Source organism: Acanthopagrus latus, chromosome 17, assembly GCF_904848185.1.
Source record: "Acanthopagrus latus isolate v.2019 chromosome 17, fAcaLat1.1, whole genome shotgun sequence".
Lineage (NCBI taxonomy): Eukaryota > Metazoa > Chordata > Actinopteri > Spariformes > Sparidae > Acanthopagrus > Acanthopagrus latus.
Window position 1 is genome coordinate 17,816,218 of NC_051055.1, and position 24,063 is coordinate 17,840,280.

Genomic DNA, 24,063 nt, shown 5'->3' on the forward strand with positions numbered 1-24,063 from the left:
CATTGTGGGCCTCCGTTATTTTGGGGGGGGAAATGAAATGAATGTAATTTTGTGAACAGGTTTTCTCAGTGAAAGATGTGAAGTGAACAACTTGGCAGTAAAAGCACAGAAAGCTGTACTTCCCATCACTCAGCTGGCAGATGGCGCTGGAGGTCTGCGGGTGTTAGCGGCGCTGCGTGTGGACGAAGCCGCCTGTTGGTGCTGTTCTGGGGCATGTGGCTCAGAGGAATGGGGCCGTCTTCCTCCTCTCTGACCCTGGGCCCTCGATGAAAAAACCGACCGGGCGGCAAAAGGGCTGGGGATGCACAACGGGACAGGAGACACACGGCTTCACAGGGGGGAAAAACAGGACTGCTGATGCTGCTGGACATGGAGTGTCGCCTCCTTTGCGGAATAAAGCGAGTTGACGCTGATGTGTCCGGTCAGTGAGTTTGTTACCGCTGAACATTTAGCTCCTACTTTGTGCTTTTTAACCGCTTCAGACTCACATCTGCAATGATGCGGGCTGTGGACCGGAGACGAACCGCCGCGATTGTACTCTGCCTTTTGGGATACCTTGTCTCCGGAGCAGTCGCCAAAACACTACCGGAGGACACGGCCACAGAAGGTAAAAGTGTTTTTAATATTTCTCTCAGCCTCCTTTGTCCATTAAACGGCAGGTTAGCCGGCTATTTCTGGAGGCTAATGGTACCGCTAGCCTGCTCGGATGCTGAGGTGACCAAAACTTAGCTAGCGTTAGCAAGATAGCTGCTGCCAGAAACGGCACGAAAACTTCACTGAAATGTTTTACCATCCAGCATTTTTTTCTTTTTCTTTTTTTTTTCAAATCTCCCTGGATAACAGCCTTTTTTTCATCGACATGAATGTGTGAGTGACTGGAAACATGCCCTCATATAGTCCAGAATCACGCAGCAGTGGAGAGAGTCCAGCTGCTGTGATTTGTCATTTTAATCGTCGCTAGAAAAGAAAACACTCTTTATCATTATATCGCTTTGTGCTGTGTGGGAACAAGGAGACCACCTGGCTCAGGTGTCTAACAGCAAACAGATGAGTACCAACAACAAACTTAATACACTGCCTTTGTGCTCGAGCCAAAACTAATGGTTGTTTTCTAGACAGCACAGGTAGCCAATGTGATCCCAGAGCCCAGGTTTACATATTCAAATACTTTGCCCAGAAGGCTTGTCAGTCTGCTATAGTAAAGAAGCAGCAAATGACAATCTTTTGAGAAGTGGGAATCATTTCATTTGTTGTCATTTATGCTGTCAAAAATGACACATGATAATAAAGACACTGAAAGTTCGTTTTTCTAAGTATTTACTTGTGCTCAACTTTAATTAACTCTTAAGATAAGATACAAAATAAGGTACATTTAATTGATCCCATCCAGTTAGAAGAAGTGTCACAGTATTGGAGGTAAGGGCCCCGGCTGATTATCGGTGTCTATATTCAGCCTTTTCCGATTATCGGTATCAGGGTTTTTCCTTCAGATTGCTGGCTCTGCTGCAACACCCTCTCACACAATGTGCCACCTATCTGATTGGTCGCAGGTCACAATCAATTAATCAACACTGAATTCTAAATTATAATTTTTATTTTTACTGCAAATGAATGTCGGTCCCACACATCTGATTGTTATTTTTATTTTATTGATTTGTAATAATTGGTATCAGTATTGGTGGACCCCTGAGTAGAAGTCCAAGAACTGGACTACATTTTTGGAAACCAGAACATAATTTAGCTTTGTCCAAAACACAATTTTAATTTAACTGTCTTGACCCATCATCTAATGCACACAACAAGAAATTGTGATAACCTTAACTGGTGCTTGCACTGGTGCAACCAATGAACATGTTTAATTGCACTTGACAGTTTTTTGAGCGCATGTGTGACCAAAATAGTTGCACCCTGGAGCGCTGTATGTCAAATGGAGCATGAAAAACCAACATATGAAATATCTTTTTTTATTAGAGGTTATTCTCAAGGAATGGAGTCGGCTTGACGGAGTGTCTGTAAATAGCGGTGTCAGGAGCTGACCGTAACAGGGCTGTAGTGGGTGAATACATTAATTTCCCTTCAGCGTCATGGGATATCCTGTCACTGCTTCAGCAGACACATGCAGTTTGAAAACCAGCATGAACCACACTAATCTGTTGGCATCTCATTCAGTTACCAACTTCAAAGCTGCCCTGTCATACTTACTACTAAGGTGGAGCCACATCTGTTTTACCCATCACGTTTATCTCTCACTTGCACGCACACACACACACACACACACATGCTGGCATACATTCGGTCCTCTCACTTGAATTGTGTTTACAGTAGAAGTATGAATGTAAACATACAGTAACTATTCCTGTAAATCAGTAGTCAGGGTGAGTTGAAATGCAACCCTGTGCACTGATCTTTTTCAAAATTGCAGAGTTGGTTACTGATATTTTATGATTTAATGAGGAGTTTTTGAAGTTGTTCTGCTTGAAGGCTTTTCACCAGACATTTTTCAGTATGAAAATCAGCTTAATTCACAACAACCTTTGGTAAAGAACAAAGTGTAGTTCCTATGATAATTCACAAGATTGCGGTGCTTTGAAGGCTGTCAGGGCCTCTCTCTACTCTCTGTTTTCCCTTACTCTTTTTCTGGTGTTCACTTCGCCTCAGATTGACCTTCACTTGTCCCCAGGGGTTTTGTGTGTGTGTATGTTTGTGTGTGTGTGTTCAGGTCGATACTGAGGATTTCTCCTGCTCCGTCCAGCAGGCAACATGGATGAGTGGAGCCAGACAGACAATCTACCCGCAGATATAGATCTCACTCACATTACTGCTGCCCATAATAGGCATGGCATTGCATCTCCAGCAGACAAACATTCGCTGAAGCTGGACAAGGGCTGCCAGGAAGTAGACCAATCAAATAATATTGTAACCAGCAGGCCAAGCTTGATTTTAATCACGAGGTGCTGGTTGGAGTGCTAACAGTAGCTCAGTTAGAGTAGGATATATCGGGTCATGAGACATCATTGTAGTTAGGGAGGGGGAAGGTCAAAGAGCACAACCAGTAATGGTATACAGTACTGAAGTAAGACGAAAGAGGTCGATTTACTCTTTAGTATGAGAGTGGAGACCTGATGATGTAACCTAATTGCTTTGAGTTCCCTGCTGAGTTAATGGGATTGACAAACACTGTCTAATCTGTTTTTTAATCCAGATGAGGGAAAATAGCAGCAGGGTGGACACCGATCGGAAACCTTTTTCTTGATTTGTAACGGCAGAGCTGTCGTGTGTGTGCTCTTTATTTTGTAAACCGTGTGTTGATTTTTGTTTTCCACATGTTGTGACATGTTTTATTCCTGCTGGTGATTCATACTTGATCTTATTGACCTTTTTAATGTAATCCTTGCTTTGTTCCCATAACAGTTTTAAAAGGTCTATTTCTGACCACACTGAGAATCAGATGTTTGTTGTTAGTCTTAATGAGAAACAAATAGCGTCAGTCTTCGTTTTTTAGTTTGCTGTGGTCGAACAAGTCATTACATCCAGAAACACAAACAACAGTGTACTGGAGCTTGAAGTTGAAATGACTCACACTGCTATAGTTTTAATAGAGTCAAATCCTTAAATGCATTGCTTTCTTTTTGGTTTGTTGACAACACGGCTAGGTGTTTTTAGTTTTTTTTTAATACTTCATATCAAGTATACTTTCCTAAACAAAATACCAATGTTTCAGCTACTCAAAGGTCTGTAACAAGAGTTCTTGTGCTCTTGTCACATGATCTCTGGCTCCTCTTGTACCCAACCATGTGCTGCTGCTTGAGATGGTGAAAGAAGTCTGTTTTGTTGCTCTGTTTTGCTGTTGCACTCTTCTTAGATTTGTTGATTTGTCCTTTTGTAGCCGAACCATTTCCAAAATTATTAACATTTTCTGTAGCCCATGCCAGCAAATCGATGTAGAAGAAGGTGTGTAGAGATGGTGTCATTAATACAGTGCAGCCAAGTTTCAAACAGTGGAAATCGGAATGCAAAGTGTTATGAAATATGGCATGTATGCTTATTTCATGTTTTAGTATGAGAAAGGTTATGGCCTCCTCCTCCTCCACACAGATCTGATGTTTTCATCTTCTGCAATTTTTAGCCTCTCCAGTGGAAGCTTGAGGGACATTTAAGTCACAATGTTTTCACTAAGTCTGTTTCCATTGCACACTGTTGCATTTTGTTTTTATTGATTCACCAACCTTTCCAACACCAAGCACAAAAACTATTTCCATGCTGGGTTTTTTTATGTGAAAGTGCACATAAAAACAGGCAGATGGAAGCTCACTTTGCATTTGCTTAATGATTATAAACAACCTGATTTCTTTTCTCATTAGGGATGGGTGATAGGGCCAAAGTCTTCTATCACCTATACCATAACTATACACATCACAAAACAATTGTTCTTTTAATGTAATTTGGAAATGGTTTAAAATAACCAACCTGTCAGGGGACAAAAGAAACCAGCCAAATGCAAGGGGCTGGTTTTCCTCCCTAACCACGCGCCAAAAGAGCAGTCGTAAACTATGGAGGGGCAGTTAAAATTTTAACAATCACTAGCTATTTGGCGTATGGACAGAAAAGTTAACTTGGCACCCTTCATACCGTACCGTACCTCATCACATTTGATTACTTTCTAATTTGATTTAAAACATACAAAACAAAAACAACTTCCTCACAGGACAACACTTGATTTGGTAAAAAAAGGCTTGACTAACATTAAAAATGGAGGATTTAAGTTTTCAAATGTGAATACAGCCATACAAGTATTTTCATTGTTGATTAATCTGTCCGTTATTTTCTGGATTAATTGATTATTTGCTGAGTCCATGAAATACGAGACTGTGTCAACCAATGTTTCCTAAAATCCAAGATGATGCCCTGAAATTTCTAGTTTGTTTCACAATCCAAAAATGAACGGTTTGCTGTCAAAGAGGAACAAAGAAAATATTGAGATTTTAGAAGCTTGAATTAGAGAAAAACAATTACTCCACGATGAATATGCAAGCAAAACTAATCGATTTATTGTTGCAGCCCTACAATGCAGCATGAAAACATCCTTACTGTCACTCTCAAGTAGTCCTGCCCAGATAACGTTACCTAACGAGGAAGCTTGATTCACCAGATCACAAGAGAGTATTCTACATAGCCTACACCAAATATATAGCAGAGACACCAAGAGGTAGCTCTCAATCTCTAACAGTGGACATGTTTCTACCATTGCACGGTATTTAACGTCATGTCACACAACCCTAACTGACCTGACTTTGAACACCACTAACTTGTGCTAAGCCACTAATTTAATGAGCAGTGACCGCTTGCATGGCTGCAACTGTTATATTGATGTTGTGTACAAGCAAGCTTTCCCCTCAGCCTCGTGTGCAGAAAGCATCTGTTTCCCCCCTTCTCTATTTGGAAGAGCACCAAACCCCCTCACACACCCAGTGGAGGCCAGCCATACCAGACATTTCCAGTTTATCACACCTCACTTTAATGGTGCGGGAATGCTTTGCCTCCCTGTAACTTCGGATTAATACGCCACACTTGTGTTAATTCACAGTCTTTCTCTCTGCTAGGGTCTTTCTGCCCGCATTCACACCATGCACAACCACCCTGCTGCTTTGGCTGCTGCTGCCTGAGATAATTGGTCTGGGATCGCCACGTTGGTCAGGCAAAACTCTCTTTGAGAGTGTCTTTATTGTCCATATGGTACTCAATATACACAGACAGGGAGTCAGTACAGTTATGGAGGTTTGAATGTAGCTGCAGAATCGAGATCTTTGTCCGAGCAGAAAGGAGCTTGTTTAACGATGATGCCACAGCAGTAGTGATTTATTGGATGAGTACTGGGAGGGGACTGTTGCATTTGTCAGTCTGGAGTCTCCCAAGGGGTTTCTTTTAAAGTGAGCACAGCTGGTACCCCTAACAACATATCAGTGGGAGGGGAACAGGAAGTGAGGTCATGATCTTTCCCAACCCACACACACACAACTCACACGTCAAATCTCAGTGCATTGGGGCGATTCTTTCAAGGGGAAATCTTTTTGTTTTTCAGTCCTCTGCTGTGACAGCGCAAATGTAATTAAGGAGAGGAATGAAGTGAAGGATCAGAAAGCAGCTTCAGAGCAGATCTTCACACCAGACCTCTCAGGATAATCATGTGTTTGGTTCGAGATTGACACGTTGCTCTGCCAGATTATGTCCTGTACAAAACAGCATATAACTTCTACCACGCAGAGGTATCATTTAGTGCCGTGTTGTGTTTTTAGGTGGAGCCTGCACTCGGGCTGAACTCTTACCAGATTGTCAGTGTGGTTCCTCCCCGACCACAGGATCCCTGAGTGTGGGGGGAGGGCGGATTAGTCTAGCCGGGGGTATGTATGTGTTAGCGTGTGTGTCACGGTGGGTGGGGTTACAAGAAAGAGTTACGATGAAATTCAGTTGCAGTGAATATGGGGGAGGTAGGTATGTTTAGGTCAAGGGAGATGGAGGGAGGAACCCTTTCAGGCTTAATTGAGTGGTCACCACGGGTCAATCAGCAGCCAATGATCAAACAGAGTTTAAGTTGTCGTGTGTGTGAAGACACAGAGAGCGTGCAGTGGTATGGATGTAAAAAATCTGAGATCGACTTTTTGTTTTTCAGCTTGTGCTTTAATGAAGCTGAAATGAGCTGCCTCACTCAAAGTAGAAACTAGATGTGTGCATATCTTACTGCACTTGAGCACAGTTTGATTTGCTTTTACTTACACATTCCCATTTTCCTGCCATTTTATGCTTCCTCTCCATTTCCACTGTATCAATGTTGGTTAAGATAAGACTTAATTGATCCCTGCAGGGGAATTCTGAAGCTGCCCAGCAGTACATAAAGTAATTAAGACGCCCCACCTTTACCAACTTGATTAATGTTAATTACAACGACCGCTATGAAGTGTCGTTCATGCAGTTGTACTGCCTGCAGTCTCACTTCACTGGTGTCACAGATTGTGTAGCATAACCAAAAAATGTGTAATGCTAGAAATCATCAGCACTGCAGCCAAAGTAGCTTGTTTATTGTTTTGTGACATTTTCAAAAGAGATCCCCAGAGATGCATGTTGCAAATTGATGACATGTCTCTTTATATGATTTTTCTCCTAGGGCTACATCCACTGATTAATTGATGAATTAATTGAGAAAGGGATCAACAGATCATTCTGTGTTAAAAAAATATATAATTTGTCCATGATTGTTAATATCCCATGGTGATGTGGGCTGGCAATAATCTAAATCGTCTGAATCTGAATAATATCACAATATCTAATTCTATTATTGCAAATATGATATTCTTGACAGTATAACAGAATACTGGAAATTAGGTTCAGCAGTTCAACAGACACTGCTCCTTGCTGAATTTTTTTGCTTTACTTGTACTCAACCTGGTGTCTCTGCTTGAGATGGTGAAAGAGGGTTGTTGTTTGGCTCCTGCTGGCTGGCTTCAAGCTATACGTCAAAAAATGATCGGACCAGTCGACGTTTGTAAATCAGACATTTCCAAAAAGAAAACACTTTCACATGACTGAGGTCGCTCTTTAAACATGGAGCCAGTAGCAATGTTACTTGTCGTTTCAGCCATGCTTGTTGTTGCTGTGTGTGTGAGTGTGTATACAAACAACAGTATGACATGCTGGTGTAATGGTGAACAATATGATCTGGCACATCCTGTATTAGCATATATTCAAAATGCTTGTTGTAGTCAACCAACAGTCCAAAACACAATTATATGTTAATATAATAATAAGGCAAAGGAAAGCAGCAAATCCTCACATCCTACTTGAAATAACTATATAGATAACTTAACCTGAACAACTAATTTTTTTGTAGATTTTCCAAGTAAACAATCATCTATACATTGTAATCCTTTGTTTTTCTGTTTACTTTGTATCGTTACAGTTCACCAAGCAGTCATTGCACCATCTAACATGGTTCAAAATTTCAGTCTGACACAGAATATGACAAAGGCTTCATCAGACACAGTGTGACATGCAGTGAACTAGTGAGATTGTTGTTTGAGATTGCCTCTCCTCAATCAACAGTCTGCGTAAATGTGTTTTATTCCTCCTTTCCATTAGTTAAGGTGTTTGTTTGTACAGTTGCTTTTCCCCTATGGTCCAAGGCTTCTTTGAGAGAGGGAAATGGTCCATTGTTTCAGAGGGGAAGTGCTTTTGGTAGGAGTCCAGGAAATGGTCAGACGGCCGTCTCTTTGTGATTGGCTGGGATGTGGAACGCCGTCTTTGTGGATTGGAGGCAAAGGGCCTGGAAGCAAAACAAAATCCAGTTACAGTAGATGACTGTATTTAAGACGGCTGTAATTATAACACCACTGTGTTTTATGTCTGTAGTGATTTTCTCTGCGTTGACTCTCAGATATATATACACCCGCTCAGTGAACACTCTGTCGCTTCACAGAGGTGACTCTGAAGGTTCACCTGAGCGATGCCAGCACTCACCAGCCCCTGGGAGGAGCCACCATACAGCTCTTCGCCAACCACACTCCTGTAACCACGGAAACCTCATCAGCTGATGGCAACACCTACCTGCGCTTCCCCTACCGCCTTGGGACACTGTTGGTTGTCACCGCAACCAAACAGGGATATGTGCCAAACTCTGTGCCCTGGACTCCCTCCAGATTACCTGGTAGGTGTGCATGTGTATGTGTGTGAGTTACAGAGAGAGAGAGAGACACAGAGACAGAGAGATATTTTCGGACAGTTGAAGGAGTGATTTCCATTTGCAGTGTTTGCTCTCAGCTTATTGATTTCCATGTGTGTGCCTGTTTAATGTGTTAGTGTGAATGAAAAATTGTGAGTTTGTGCCAGGTGTGTGAGCTAATGATAAGTGGAGTGCTCCATTACTAATTTATTACAGTAGATGCCAAAACCCAGCAAGGGGGCTGCTTAAGCTTCCCTTTCACTAACACACACTTGTGCACACAAAGTACCTCCCAAGAGGCTGCAGTACACTGTGTGTGTTTGTGTGTGTGTGTGCACTAGTGGGTGTAGAGGGGGGTGGTTATTATGAGCCAACGGAACGGCAGCCAATTGGATTATCACGCTTACCAGCTCTGAACAATGGAGGAGTGAAAGGAAGGAAGGAAGAGGAAAGAAGTGCAGTTCGCTGGGTCAGGCCTATGTCCTGCACAGCAGACAAGATGAAAGCAGCAGTATTAAAAATGTATAACGATGGTTTAATGACTTGTTATGTCCGATACTGATCAGTAAAGTGGCCAGGTAGATTGCAGTTTGCTTCTTATCTGATTGTAAATTCATTGGGTCAGTTAATGCGGTGTGTGTGATCCTGTTTGTGTCCCAGTATTTTCCTCCATCAGCCTCGACCTGCTACCAGAAAGAGCTGCTACTCTGACGGTGTATGAAGATGTTGTGGAGATTGTTTCAGGCCTACAAGGTAAAACACTGTGTGTGTATGCATCATCTTATGAAGGGTTGTGTTGTACTTTTTTTTTTCTGAAACAATTTTCACCCAAAAACCACTTAATTTTTTTGAAATAAGCAATTGGTTCAAAAAAAGTCTCAATAGATCGTAAAAATAAACACAAAGCTCATCAGCAGCCATTCTGCAGTTGTTGAAATCTCAAATGTTAAGCCACATAGGAGAAACATTTTTTAAAACACTTAGAAAAACAGACATTCAAACAACTATGTATAAATCCACAAGAACTGGGCAAACTCCATCTCCACAGGAAGGCAATGTGATGTGATTGAAAGCGCCAGAGAAACCATTAAAAGACATAGTGAGATTTTTACGTCAACCGTTTTTGCAAAGCAACATTTTTACACAGATGTTATGTTTCACGCTAAAAACTGAAGTATATTAACCTCGTAACGTATTTATATTTTCTTATCCTGCTTTCATAACAAAAATAAATACTGACAGATATACACATTTGTTTTATAATAACTGAAAATAATAAGTCCCACCCCCGCCTACTGTCTAGCAAGGCCTGACAGATGCCTTGATGAAGAATCCTCCCTCCTCCATCCACACACATACACACAATATAAATCATTTGTCTGCCTTTGTTAGTCAGCCTCTTTGTTAAGATGTGTGTAATTACATTAGATAAGGCTTTCTCACTCAGGCACAATCAATATAGTCTCTTTGTCTGCTGCGTCTTTTGTGTGTCTGTGACCAACACGGGAGTAATTTAACGTGTCAGCTGTGTAGTCTGACAAAAAAAACTTCACAGACTGAGCACGCATAGAAGTACAGACGCCATTAGCATGTAAACCTCTTGAGTACACACTGCCCACAGCACGTGCCTCTCTGTCCTCCGTCCGACACACTCCGTTTGTCATCATGATGTGAACTTGGACGCCCTGGGGAGTGATAAACCTTGGCATGTGGCATGAGGAAAGAAAATAAAAGAGGAAGAGGAGGAGGATGATACAAGGTTGTGCTGGAAAGTGGGGTTGTGAGTGGAGCAGTGAGAGAGAATAAGGGAAGAAAGGGGGATGGGCAGGGCAGTGTCCAACAGAAGGAGGAACAGATGAGGTGAGAGAAAAGTGGAGGGAAAAAAGACAAGTAGAGTTGAGGACAGGAGCACACAAAGAACAGAAATGGGGTCATTTCCTCTGACAAAAACAGAGCCACAGAAGGGAAATAACACTTGCACCTGAATTTCATGGAGAAGACTTCGACAGAAACATGAAAGTTAAAAGATGCACACGATACGGAGCCATGTCGAGTGCAACTAGAAACACAGTGAACAGTCGTACACAGCTGGATCTGTGTCTCACTGCTCAGGAATGTGCACCCACAGTCGGACCACAATGACATCACCTTGCTGAGTCCAGCTACATGCAGTTTTTACTGTTTATTCTTCTTTATCTAAGATTTGAGGGGCAGGGAGGGACTGGATGAGAGAAATAAAAAGGAAACCAATAATTTAGCAAAAGATATCAGAGAGAAGCATCACACAAGCCCAAAGAAATAGTCGAGCGAGGCATTAACTCGACTGTATTGATCCGGAGTTGCCACCGTTAGGCCTTATTTGAAGGGAGTAGAAAGTTGCCTTGTAAAAAGTCCTGAAGCAACATAAGTGTGCACGGACTGCTGCTGTCAGGTGAAAACTTTTAGTAGAAAAAAAAAACTCTTTAGTTGAACTTGTCATGTTTTACATGATGTTTTTCTCATGACTGAATTGCATATCGCACGTACACATTGATCAAATATAGACATTTTGATACTCAAATTACATTTGTTTATATATTTTTTAACTGTTATCCTTTTTGTCTTTCAGTTTTTATTATTATTCAAATTAATCTTGAGAATTTGACAAATAAAACCGTTTAATGAAGGTGGGAAAACTCTTCAGTTGTATTTTCTTTTAATTCTCCTGTACTTGTCTCCAAATAGGAACCACTGAAGGTTAAATTGTGCAATATTACAAATGATCATTCTCAAACTGACAATTATTTTGTTATTTTGCCTTTCAAAACTTCCCGACGATGTGTCTTGCATTCAGCCTCAAGTTTGTTGGTCCTAAAGATGTTAATCTTTCAGAATTAGGAGCCACTGCATACTATTATTTTAGATAAGACAGTATTTTTCAAAACAGCTGGGTGCTGCAGTGTTAGCAGTTGTTACTCAAACAACAGAATTGGTGGATTGGTGTTTGGGACTTTTTCCAGCCATGGATTAGCACACAGTTGGTGCTTTAGTGAGTATTTCCTGCAGCAGGACGGTGTATGTGGGATTGACTCAGAATAAACTACAGTGCCCACAACTGTGTTGCTCTTTGAAGTGTATTTAACACAAGCAGCAGTCTGTGGCTCAGAGGAATAATCTGTATCAGGCTTTGGCTGCACAGGAAATACTTGTTAAAGGATCAAATCATTATTGGTTTGGGGCTTTTTAGGGATTTTTTAACGATTGGAAATCACCAGCCTTATAATTTAGGGTTTCCTAGGAGGAGATCTAGATTTGACTTTGCTTTTAATAAAGATGATATTAACAGACGATTTTGAAAGAGATGATTGACTAATGTATGATGTTCAATACAGAAAAAAGTAAGGCAATTGCCTAATCACAACTGAAGATCTTGCACAGCAAATAATTTATATGCTATTCATAATTCACAGAAGAATCTGGCCAAAATAATTGGTAATACATATATTTAGGGGAATTGTATGCCTTGATTAGAGAGCAGTTGCTGGAGAAATTACAGGAAACAAGGGGAGGGAAATGGAGACCGACTCACAATGTCCGTCTAGTTTCTACTGGGGTGTTGGGGTTCATTGTTAGTGGCTCAACACCTATGACACCACTGCAATGTTAAGATTTATGAGAAAAATCAGAATTATAAAATTAAACTCTGGTCAGCCTTATTGACTGATGGACCTATTTATGCTCCTTTTCCACGCCAAAATAGATGCTCCTCTTTCAAATTATATAACTGTCACTGCCCACATAAAGTACTTCCACGTGCCCTTAACGTTGGCATGGATGTTAGCAAACGCTAGATGGTGCCCCTCAGAGTCAGACTGGTCTTGCACGCCATCGTCAGGCTTGCATTTAATTCCCGTCCAGTTTCCTCCCAGCTGTTCCATAGTAATTGTTCTTCTGTGTGCCCCGGTGAAGATGCATCATATAGATGTTTTGAACTGTATGGACACAAGGACACAGGGCTGCATTCATATCTGTATCTAACATTACGCACAGTGAGCCTTATGGTGCATCCGGGTTAAATACAGTTAACAGTTTGGTTTCTGTGAGTGTCCTCCTCACGTGTATCCTATCTCTTCCATCACCTACAGAAAAAAAAATCATAAAAAAGATACAGGAACTAACAATGTCCATGTTTCCTCTGTCGGTCCTCAAGGTTTCAGGCATCAGCCCACGGTTCATTTCCAGCGCAGAGCTCTGAGTCTTCCTTCCAACTCATCCTACGCCAACCTAACTGCTCTGCTCACTGTGGCCAGCACCCCCTCGCACATCCAGCACTTTCCTCACCTGCAGGTCCTCAGCGGCAACAGCACAGGTGAGTCTCGAACTGGCTCGTGGTAGCAGCACAATAGGCGTTAAAGACTCAACCATAGAAATAGGGAAAGGAGAGGGGGGGCACAGATGACAGGGGAGTTGGCCGCTGAGAGGGGGTGTGGGGAGTGAAGAGAAGAAGCAGTGGTACATCAGACAGACTCCACCCTGGATTGGCCCCTCTATCTGACCCCCTGAAACACAATAACCCCTGTGTGTGTTCTCTCTGTGCCCACACGCTTTCAGGCAATCTTATCCATGTCTTGATGTGTGTTGTATGAGTGTGTGTGTCTTTCTCCCTCAGCCTCAATGCCCCTCAAAAGCTCCCCCTCCCCATAGCACCTACCTTCTCCCCCCAGGCAGCATAAGCATACTTGTGCTTTGTGACACTTTCCACCCTCCAGTCGCTCTGCTTTTTCACTCTCCACCCTGTTTCCCTCTTTCCTGTCTTCCGCTTGTTTTCTTTCCTGTCTGTCTTTCCCCTGATAACTCTCCTTTATCTAAGCTTTTTTATGTTACTCCCTCCCAACCGCTGTCTGGTCCTTTCTTTGCTCCCCCTCCTGTGAACCTTATTCCTTGTCCCTTTCCTTTTTGCTGCATTTCTTTCTCTCACACTCTGCTATCTCTCTCACAGGGACAGAGAAGAGGTTTGAATTGACTCCTATAGCAGCCATCTCTGTTCACTTATTGGCCAGCGATGGAGCAGAGCTGCAGGTGAATGAGCCAATCACAGTCTCCATCCCACTGCCGGCTGACAGTGGCCTGAAGGAAAATGATCACATCCCAGCTTGGAGATTCGACCCGCGCTTAGGTATGTACTGACGGAAACACAAACAGGCTTTTCTGATTCTCTAAGCATACGCTGCTTGCTACATCTACATTAGTCTGAAAAATAACCTCAACCTTTTCTTCTATGTAAATGAGACCTACTTCCTTGAGTGAAAGATTTATGAAAGTGTCAGAACAGGATCATTAATACAGACCACGTGCATGTTCACACAGTGCAGCCACTTGTGGCTGTGTGTCAGGTTGATGAATGAATTTATTCATAAGGCCATAAAAAGTGACCAACACGGGGCGCCTTGTTAATCTGCAATCTGGAGCTCAGATAAATCTCAGACAGAACTAAACAATAGTAAAGGGCTCTGTGGTGCTGACTCCTGCAGCAGAAACCCTTGAAACCTCTCTGGACCCTCTGATTTATTTCAGCAATCTTAAATCTGTGTTGTCAGATGTCCCACCCTGTGACACACCCAGTTCTTCTTGGACAGGCTGAGCTAAGGGACGGTGATTAGATAATCAGTTGATACAGATGAGTCTGCACTACAAAATATCCTCCTCTGTGTACATTAGTCTCACATTTCCACATCTACTCTATCTCCACATTGTGTTTTCTGCCAGTGAAAGGTCTGTCAGGACCTATTAAAATTCTTCTAGTGAAATAAAATGTACCGGGTCGTACAGTGCGGTCGATTTGCAGTCTAAGAATACTGATAATGGTTATAATGCGTTATTTCTACTTGACACCAAAGAACATAGTGCGGTTTAAATTACTCTGGGTTTGATGCAGCATACCTGCCACCATTAGGTTGGTAATGTTTACTCTTAGACCAGTCTGACTTGTCAACAGCTTACGTGATAGACTGGTAGAAAATGTGAAAGATATACTTCTTACTCAATATGACTTGACACAAATACAAGGAAATCCATTTTTAAGAAGACACATTCTCTAAATGTGTTCTTGTCAGCTTGAAGAAAATGACAGTTTTCATGTGTTAAGTCTGACAGCATGATGCTAAAATAATAGGACCCTTGTCATGCGGGTAATAAATGTCTTCTATGTTAAACATCTTCTAGTCCCGACTGCATGTGTTATGAGTCAAGCATTTCTCTCTAAATCTACCCTCAGAATATTCCTGGTAAACAGTTAAGTGAATCATTGTTTCAGTGTTTAAAATCTGGACCATCTTTGCTCTTGTGATAGTTTTTAAGGATCTCGAGGCTCAGTTTAAAGAGCCCAAAGTATCAACATCCAGAGCTTATAAAAAGGGCTTTGATAAAAGCTGAAAGAACAAATGTACACACACACACACACACACACACACACACACACACACACACACACACACACACACACACACACACACACACACACACACGTAACCTACGCACAGCCTGTAGCAGTGAGTATTTCCACAACAGAAGCTGTCCCCGGACCCCCCCCCCCTCTGGGCTACATCTCGTGTTCCTTAGCAACCCGCCAAATAAATAACACAACAGAAAGCAGAAAGGCCCGGCTCCTGATTGGGTTTCTTCACTGTGCAGTTAAGTGTATAAAGTGTGTGTGTATGCATGGTTTTGTATCTGTTAAACTGAAGATAAAACAAACAAAAAGAACTTTGAAATCTGTCTGGTTTCTCTTTTGAGGAATATTGAAGCTCCCTCAGTCACAAAGAGGATAGTTTGGTTTACAAAGTGTGCAGGGACCTGCACAGGGAACCTGTTCCTCTTGTATAACTGAAAACCTCTCATGTGTTGTTACATGTCAACAGAGCATGGGGCGAAATGATGTCATATACAAACAGATCAAGTTCACCTTGTGAACACATGGACGAGTCTGATGATGCTTCCTCAAATGAACTGACTATCTGTGAATCTCAACAAGAGACAATGTCAGTTGTGTTGACTTTGGGTGAATGGGTGAGAAGCAGAAGTATTATGCAGGCTGTATTGATGTTATAAATGCATTGTGTCCAAGCAGAGCCAGGAGTATTGTGGGGAAGCGTGGGAACAGAGTCATTAAATGTCAGTATTGAACAGTTCAGTCACACGGAGAGAGGACTCCCCTGTGGAAACAATCAGACAGAACCAGGGTGAATCCTGGCAGGGCTGGGCACAGGCCTTGTTGTTTGTGTGTGTGTGTGTGTGTGTGTGTGTGTGTGTGTGTGTGTATGTATGTGAAGTTGCTGAGTCACACAGCCTCTCTGATGTCTCTTTGCCCCTTGTTCCCTTATCTCTCCTTCCATTCCTCCTCTTTGTCCTCCCGTGTTTCCTCTACTTGTTATGTTTTATTTCCTGCTGAGGCCCTTTCCTCGTCAAATATCCTCTCCTTCAGGTTTTGCTTCCTCCTGAAGATCGATGGAGATTCCTGACTATTTGTATATGTTGTATAACTGAGAATAAACATAGAAACAAAGTGGCTCTCACCATGCTAGCCCTGAGGCCCAAAGGAGGGGAAGTGTGAAGGCACAACTGAGTGTTTCCTCTTGGAGCAGATTTACTGTGAGCCAATCAATCAGTGCCTTTTGGCTTTGTTGTGGTTTTTGGGCACTGGCACTGCTGGAGCTGCTATTGTGCTCCTGTTCATAGACTGTCATTGACATTAGACTGAGTATGCTGCCTCCCCGTGGGTGAATTAAGTACTGCCAAAACACTCACTACAGAGCTTGAATCAGCATTTTACCAGTTATTAATCAGGTTAAAAAAACACTGAATTCAGTTCCCTCTAAAAGGTCTTAGAAAGTATTAAAGTTAAAGTCTTAAATTCAATTTGCAGAAGTTTTAGAAAGCAATGTTTGTTATAAAATTACCTCGTCTGTGAACATTTCTGCCTGAGTCACATCTGAATGATTTTCATTGGAAATGTTTGTTGTTTTGTTGAAGAGAACAAACCCTGTGTCTTCTGTTTGGATTGTTTTTACGTAGGGACCCTGGCAGTAGAAATTACATACTGTGCCTTTAAATGCATGAATAATTTTAAAGAGAAGAATCCATAAATCAATTTTATGCTCCTTATCTCTGTGCATTTACATTCATTTGATTAATACTATCAAGATGATGTAATGTTAAACACTGTTGGTTTAACTAATTACCACCGATAAGGATGTTTTGTTTTCCGTTCCCGTTGGCTGGTTTGTCAGCAGGACCACACAACAATTACTGAGCAAATTTCCATTGTCATCATCCATCCATCATGGCTCTTGATGGAAAAATATCAGGTGTAGTTAGGTGTCTGGTATCCATGAGTGAGTACAATTTGATGCAGATCCAAATACCAATCTGAATCTAAAAAATGTTTTTTTTTTTTTTTTTTGACTGAATTAAAGGGGAGTACTGCATTATAGTAAATAATTGATGGCTTTTTATCATCTGTATTGGTTTTCCATCATAAGTTCACACTTGTGGTCATTGCGAATTTTTAAAACGGGTATTTCACCATCGTTGTGAAAAGGTCTTTAAAAGTGTAAAAGACATTGATTTTACTTTACTTCTGTCATGTAAGCGAACATAAATAATTTACACTGACAGGTGTTTAAATGTAGCTCAATTGACTGCTGCCCTGTTTATTCTGAGTTAATGCAAGTGAGATGGGAGTTTGCTGCAGGCCTTTCCAGTTGTCGCTAATGCAGTCTCTGACGGTGGCATTAATGCGGTAATAATTGTTGTGAAATTTGATTTCAAGCTCTGTTTGTGTGCGTGTAGGTGCCTGGATAAAGAGCAGCTTGGGTCATGTGCAGAGGGAGGGCAGCCAGCTCAGTCTGACCTACATTGCTCCTCAGTTGGGATACTGGGTGGCCGCCATGTCCCCACTACACTCAGGTGAGGAATTACTGTGACACAAATTATAGTTACTGTAAAACCATTTTGGCAGGTCATATATGTGCTCACATACAGTATGTAGAGTATGGACATGGCATAAGACACTCAGCCAAGCCTTCTTTCTTTATGAGCTCAGGATTTGCCTTTTCTCTTTTTTCCCAACTTCTTCTTTGTTCATCAGGTCCGGTGTTTGCGAAGGACATCAGCATGTACCACACCGTGTTTCTGTTGGCTATACTTGGAGGCATGGCTCTCATCCTGCTCTGCCTGCTCTGCCTTCTGTTGTACTACTGCAGGTGTGTGAAACGCCAGCATGTCCTGTCTGAAGTCAGAAGTTGCCAGATTTGTCTCAAAATGGGGAATATACAATAATATGAGTCAGATCCCCTGACTCGTGACCATGTGGAACATGTGAATGTATAGTAGTTGACTGTTTTAGGCAGGGGAGAGGTCATCACATTACTGGCAGTATCTCATGGAACATTAAATTCAACATTAAGTCAAAGAGAGACAGGAGAGTTTATGTTTTTCTTTATTTGTTCTCTCTGCCAAGAATTAAACAGTTTCTTCATTCAAAGGAAACTCCTTCTGCATCTCTTCAGCGTCAGGTCTGAAACTGTCCTATTGTCATCATCTAGCCAAAGGAACTGAAGTCCATCTAAGAGGATACTGTTTAACAGCTTTGTTATCTTTTGCACATGGCTCACTCACTTTATCCATTGTTCAGTTATGATATCAGCACCAAAAAAAATCAGAATTCATATGGAAATTGTGACATGTTTATAGCAGGTCACATGACAAAAGTTGCACCACAGAAAATGTGTACTAACTGAAAACGGACTGTTTAATTAAATGAAAACAAAGCAGACTGGTACTGCACAAGACCTCAGACACCATTGCTCTACTTCAAATATAAGCACTTGGGGATTCTGTTGCACAATTGAAGTGCCTGTTTTCATCACAGTGTTTCTGTAGGAAAATAGTACTTGAAGTTAAACAGATTTCTCTAATTGAATCATAACTTCTGCTGTCTTTCTTTGTTGTTCAGGCGTCGTTGTTTGAAGCCTCGAGTGTCACACCGCAAGCTCACAATGTCCTCTGGTCTGGACAGCAGTAAGAGGGATCAAGCCACCTCCATGTCCCACCTGAACCTCATCAGCAACGAGGTCTGTCTGACTTACAGAGAACAGCTCAATTGCTAGTCTACACTGCACTGTCTAAAGGAATACACCAAAGGAAGCACTTAATTAAAACCAGGCTGGCCTGGTTCAAGCTCCCTATGTCAGGGACATATCTACCTAGCTAAGGGGTTCTTAAGCATACAATGAAACCCTCTGAGGATTATGGAGGTGTTGTATGGTAGCTTTATCTTTATAACATCCCTGTGGTGGGCAGAAAGAAAGTATCAATACTGTTCCTAAATTATTCTCAAATAGTTTGATAAATGTGATGTTTTCCTTGGTTTGTGTCCTCTTTACTCTTTTCTTTACATTAAATCATTCTTTAAGTTAAATATAATCTTTAAGTTAAATAGTTTCTTACACTCAAATATTTCATTGTCTGTAGGTGCAGCTGGAACTTGTTTCCACAGCGACTGAGCCTGACATGACCACACCAATGCTGAAGCCTTTCTCTTACGAGCATCAAGACAATCCACGTCAACACAACATAATCCATCACAGCAAACACAGCCGCTCCTCTCTGGGCAACAACAGTCACCATGGCTCATCTCTTGGCAATCTGACGCCTCGCAGCAGAGACTACCGGCAGTCTGCGGAGACATTCCAACTAAAGGCTCCCCTTTCATGTGGAACAGACCGGGGCTACCGTCAATCATACACCTCCGTCTGCTCATCAGGCAACCGGATTTCAGATGCACTGTCATCACCAGCTCACGGTCGGATGTCAGCTAACCCGCTGGGCGGTGTTGGGATTGTTGATTGCATCTCCCCTTCCTCTCCTCCTCACTCCCCCAGCAGAGGGGAGGGGAGTGAGTGCAGAGCCACTGACTACCTTCTGTCGCGCTCTGTGGACCACCTGGAGCGTCCTAATCTCCCTTCACTCACCCGCCCGGGCCAGCTGCTCTGTTGCGGCTCTGTGGATCTGCTGAGTGGAGGAGAAGGGTACCCCAGGGTGCGTCCTACACTTGTGATCCCAGCACACTACATGCGCCTGCCTGGGGAGCACCCACTGTCTGGTCAGGCCCTCCTGCTGCAGACTGACCAGCAGAGTGACTTGGAGACCATCCAGGCTGAGCTCAATGCCTCACATTCCCAGCAACCTCTGGGGCAAACACCCACCGACTGCACCCCAAATCCTACCAATCAGGGTGACGGAGAGCGACGCGGCCTGCCGGAGTCTCTGTCCATCCCAGGAGCACTTGGGGAAACGGGTCTCGTGGAAATAAACAGCGAGGACACCTTATTGGCTGAAAAGACTTTAATGGAGCTAAGAGGGGGGAAGCCTCTGCCTCACCCACGAGCCTGGTTTGTCTCACTAGATGGACGCTCCAATGCTCATATTCGCCACTCCTACATTGACCTCCAGCGAGCAGGGTGCCACAGCACCACACCAGGTGGAGGAGGTCCACAGGGTAATGGCAGCGGCAGGAGGCGTGGCAACGATGCCAGTCTGGATTCCGGTGTGGATCTGAACGAGCCGAGAGTAGGCCGCAAGGGGAAAGATGGAGAGCGGGAGGAGAGAGAGATCGAGAAAGACAGGTCGAAAGGCACGACGGCAGCTATGGCCTACACTCAGCTGGTGTATGTTGATGATCTAGACGGGGGAGGCAGCGAGGAGGAGACGCCCAAGAGCAGCCCACAGGACAGTAAAACAGGATCCATCCTGTCAGACAAAGAAGAGGGTCAAAGAGTGGATCAGGGTCAAGGAGAAGAGGGGGTACAAATACAAGAGCACCCACCCTCACTTTCCTCTTCAGCGCCATCTTCTCCTCCTCCCCTGCCGACACCAGAAGGAGAGACTTTCAGGACTGATAACACACTGCTGTCGGTCTCTCCTGATGGAGATGCAGCTCACGATGATGGAGAGGAGGAGAAGAAGAGTCCCTGGCAGAGGAGAGAGGAGCGACCCCTGCTGGCCTTCAACCTTAAATAATCCACAGATCACCACTTAAAGGATAGATTCACATTTTTTTCTTTAAAGAAAATTCACAGGTCCATATTAAGACTGACTACACGAACAGGGTTAATGGTCACTGTAATTGTTCCTTCTGTATGCACTGGTCCCTCTGAAAGTGATTTCACGCTTTTTATAACTTCAGAACTTGCCAGAGAATCGTAATGTTTTTAAGTTTTGGTCAGCATCACAGTGATCCAGTCATAGTTGACTCTATGTCCATGGAGACTCTGCCAAAGGAAACAGCATACAGCATACTTTTTAATGTTGCCAATTTGCTTGAATTTACACCCATTAGAAACCCCTGATCCCCGGTCCTATACAGGCAGTTTGTATCCCATCTCTTACATTGAAATGGCTTAAAAAAGAGCTCTAGTTCATCTTGGTTTAGACAGGAGGAACAATAACAGCAGCCAAAACTGTTCAATACATATGGGCATTTGTTTCAAGATGTGAACCTATCCTCAGCTCCCACTTTGCGCAGACCTTAACGTGAAGGATGTGACCATTTGAACCGAAGCCCTTTGTTTTTCTTAACTATAGCACTGAGAGAATATTTCGGCACTGGGATCCCTTCTAGTCAAGAACACGAAGGGATGGTTCAGATCCTTCATGAACTTCCGGGTCCCCTTTATGAAAATGACCACTGTTGTCCTCCTCACGACGCTCCACATAAATACAAACCACTTGATATTGCCCGAGGACGACAAATGGACTTAGGAGGCAAGAATAAGAATATTTTATGCACAACAAATATATGCCTTTTTTTTTTATTTTATTTTTTTTTTTTTATAACTAGCCTTGTTAGCGTAAAGGAGCTGTAGTAGGAACAGAGGATGGGTGGTTCTCTCACAGATGAAAGACTACAGGAACCTTTTGTCTTGAGCCATATTGGCCTCGGTCCACTGACTGTAAAGAAGCCAGGAAGACACCACATTTGTTTAAAGTGAGATTATAACCTGTTCTGACTGATTTTTAAGATTGTGGAATATCTGTGCAAGTTATTCTGCTGTTTTCACAGTCTCAGAATCAGAGTCACCCCTGATATTAATGTGTAAATCCAGTACTTTGAATGGTTTTGAGAACGTTGCTAGAATTTAATCTGGCCCGTCAGAAGGCTGTTTGGGAGTTTTTACATGATCGTCACAGGAGGTGAAGCTTTTGGACTGAAGAAATCAAACCACTATCGGCACTGCAACATAATCAGATAATGTGACACACCACTATGCCAGTGGGCAAAGATATAATACCACTACGAAACTGTAGTTCCACATGAAATAATTGTGAGGTGTAATAATATGAAGGGTTTTGTAATTGTTGAACCACTGACTGGCATATTTTTGCTCTGAAGGCTATGCATCACTTTTATACGGCTGCTTGAGATGCCTTGTTTTGTAATTTTAATCACTTTGATTTTAATTGCCAACATGAAGTATTTTATCTGAAAATGGGCTATTTTTATTTCTTTAAGTATGTTAAGGGCTTTTGTTCCTCACCCGCCTTATTGTTAGAAAACCAACCGCAACAGTTTTACCTGAACCAAACTTGTTTTGCATGCTGTGTTTCACCTTGTTCACCATTTCCTTGTGCTCCAAGTGCCTTTGAACCACCTGACTCTGCAACAGATTTGTGGAACAAATTACCTTATTTATTTCTGGTCTTCTTTTGCCTTCAGCTTCTCTCCTCTACCTCAGCCCCCTCCCCCTTTCTCTCCCACTCGTGAAAGAAAGCATGCAGTAAACTTTCCTCCGAACTAGCGTGTGTTACAAGCTACACTGCAGACATCTCAGAAAATGTCTACCAGCTGCTGCAATCATAAAAGTCCTCTACAGCAATCAGCCAGACACCAATCTCTCTCAGAGTACACAGTTAAGGATTTACCAGAGTTTTTAAGTGTAGCACAGGACAGATAAAGCTAAGTGCGATTGTATGTGAAGCTAATCTGCAGGTCATTTCAGTGCATTTATTTTATTTTTGTGATTTTTAAGAGGGTGAGTGTTTGTTTCGAATGTGTTTATGTGCACCTGGGTGGTATTCATCTGTGATGCTGCTTGGCTGTGAGTTTGTCTTGTCAGACTGTGTGTGTGTGTTTGTGTGTGTCTGTGTCTGTGTGTGTGTGTGTGTGTGTGTGTTCATTCGAGAGAGCTGAGAAATAATCAACATGCATCCACTCTAGGTTCATATAGTCGTAGCAATCATATTACAGTGTGTGTATAGTTCTTTCCTTTTCCTCTACTTGGTCAAAATGATGTGTGAGTTGGTATTGTGAATGGCCTCTTCTCTCTTAGTATCCCACAGCAACCTCCAGTTCTAGGGTGGAGTTGCAATACAGCATCCTGAGTGTGTAACTTGGTTGCTCGCATTATATTTGAAGCCTATTATTCTGAATAAACAGCCAAACTGGAGTGATTGGTGTTTGTATTTGTATAATTGAACATAAAAGACAGAAGTCATTCGAGAGATGTATTTCCTGTTTTACATGTCAGGTTCTCAAGACGTTCACCTTCAACCACAGATGCCCTTTTGGTAATAATTTTGTTGTCTTTAGGAACCCTGTCCTAAGATACGAGTCTATCAAATTAGTAACCGTCAATCTGTGTTGCAGTCAGATAGCCCAAATGTTCATTATGATATAATTTCGATGCCATCTTTAAGTAGCTGCTCTGTTGAAAGAGCAACTCCACCAATTTTAAACATTAAAGTGTGTTCACAGGCCCAAGCTGTATGTAATTTGACAAAGTGAGTTGTTGAAAATTGTACATCATTTTAAGAAAATATAAAATAAATATCTTTTATTTTTTAAGATTGGATTACCACCATGTCAAATCAGGAACCTGTTCTCCAGCACCAAGATCCCAACAGCCCTCAGACTGCCAGATCCGCTGCATGACATGTCTTTTTGTAATTTAATTAACTGCAAATTTGATCAGGAATTTGCATCACTATGGAATACATTTGAATCAGAAGAGAAATGGGAAACTGAACAAACGCAGTTCTCATGACTGAATAAACAGCTGACCTTAAAGGGGAACTATGTAGTTTTCGAGAAGAAATTCAAACTCAGTATTTGGATATTTACAATATTCATGAGTTCATAATGCTTTGTTATCCTTTGAGGTCAGTGTGTTTATTCAATTTATTCAGTCGTGAAAACAAAGAGTTTTTTTATTTAGTTAATTTTACAAAAAGGAAGTTCTTTCTTTTCTGATTTAAAAATGCCTTCCTCAAACCTGTGTAGGGCACCTTTTTAAAGGACCGTGTCATACTGTTTTACT

At 42.2% G+C, this 24,063-nt stretch overlaps 1 protein-coding gene across 1 annotated transcript; it reads left to right on the forward strand.

The window, feature by feature from the left end:
• Nucleotides 1-15: 15 nt before the first annotated feature.
• fam171a1 (family with sequence similarity 171 member A1) lies at nt 16-23,193 on the forward strand. Its single transcript, XM_037073148.1, has 9 exons — nt 16-607; nt 8,468-8,695; nt 9,371-9,463; nt 12,900-13,058; nt 13,689-13,865; nt 17,537-17,653; nt 17,835-17,949; nt 18,702-18,819; nt 19,220-23,193. Exons 1-9 carry the CDS (start codon nt 496-498, stop codon nt 20,765-20,767), a joined length of 2,667 nt encoding a protein of 888 aa, XP_036929043.1. The 5' UTR covers nt 16-495; the 3' UTR covers nt 20,768-23,193.
• The last annotated feature ends 870 nt before the right edge of the window (nt 23,194-24,063 follow it).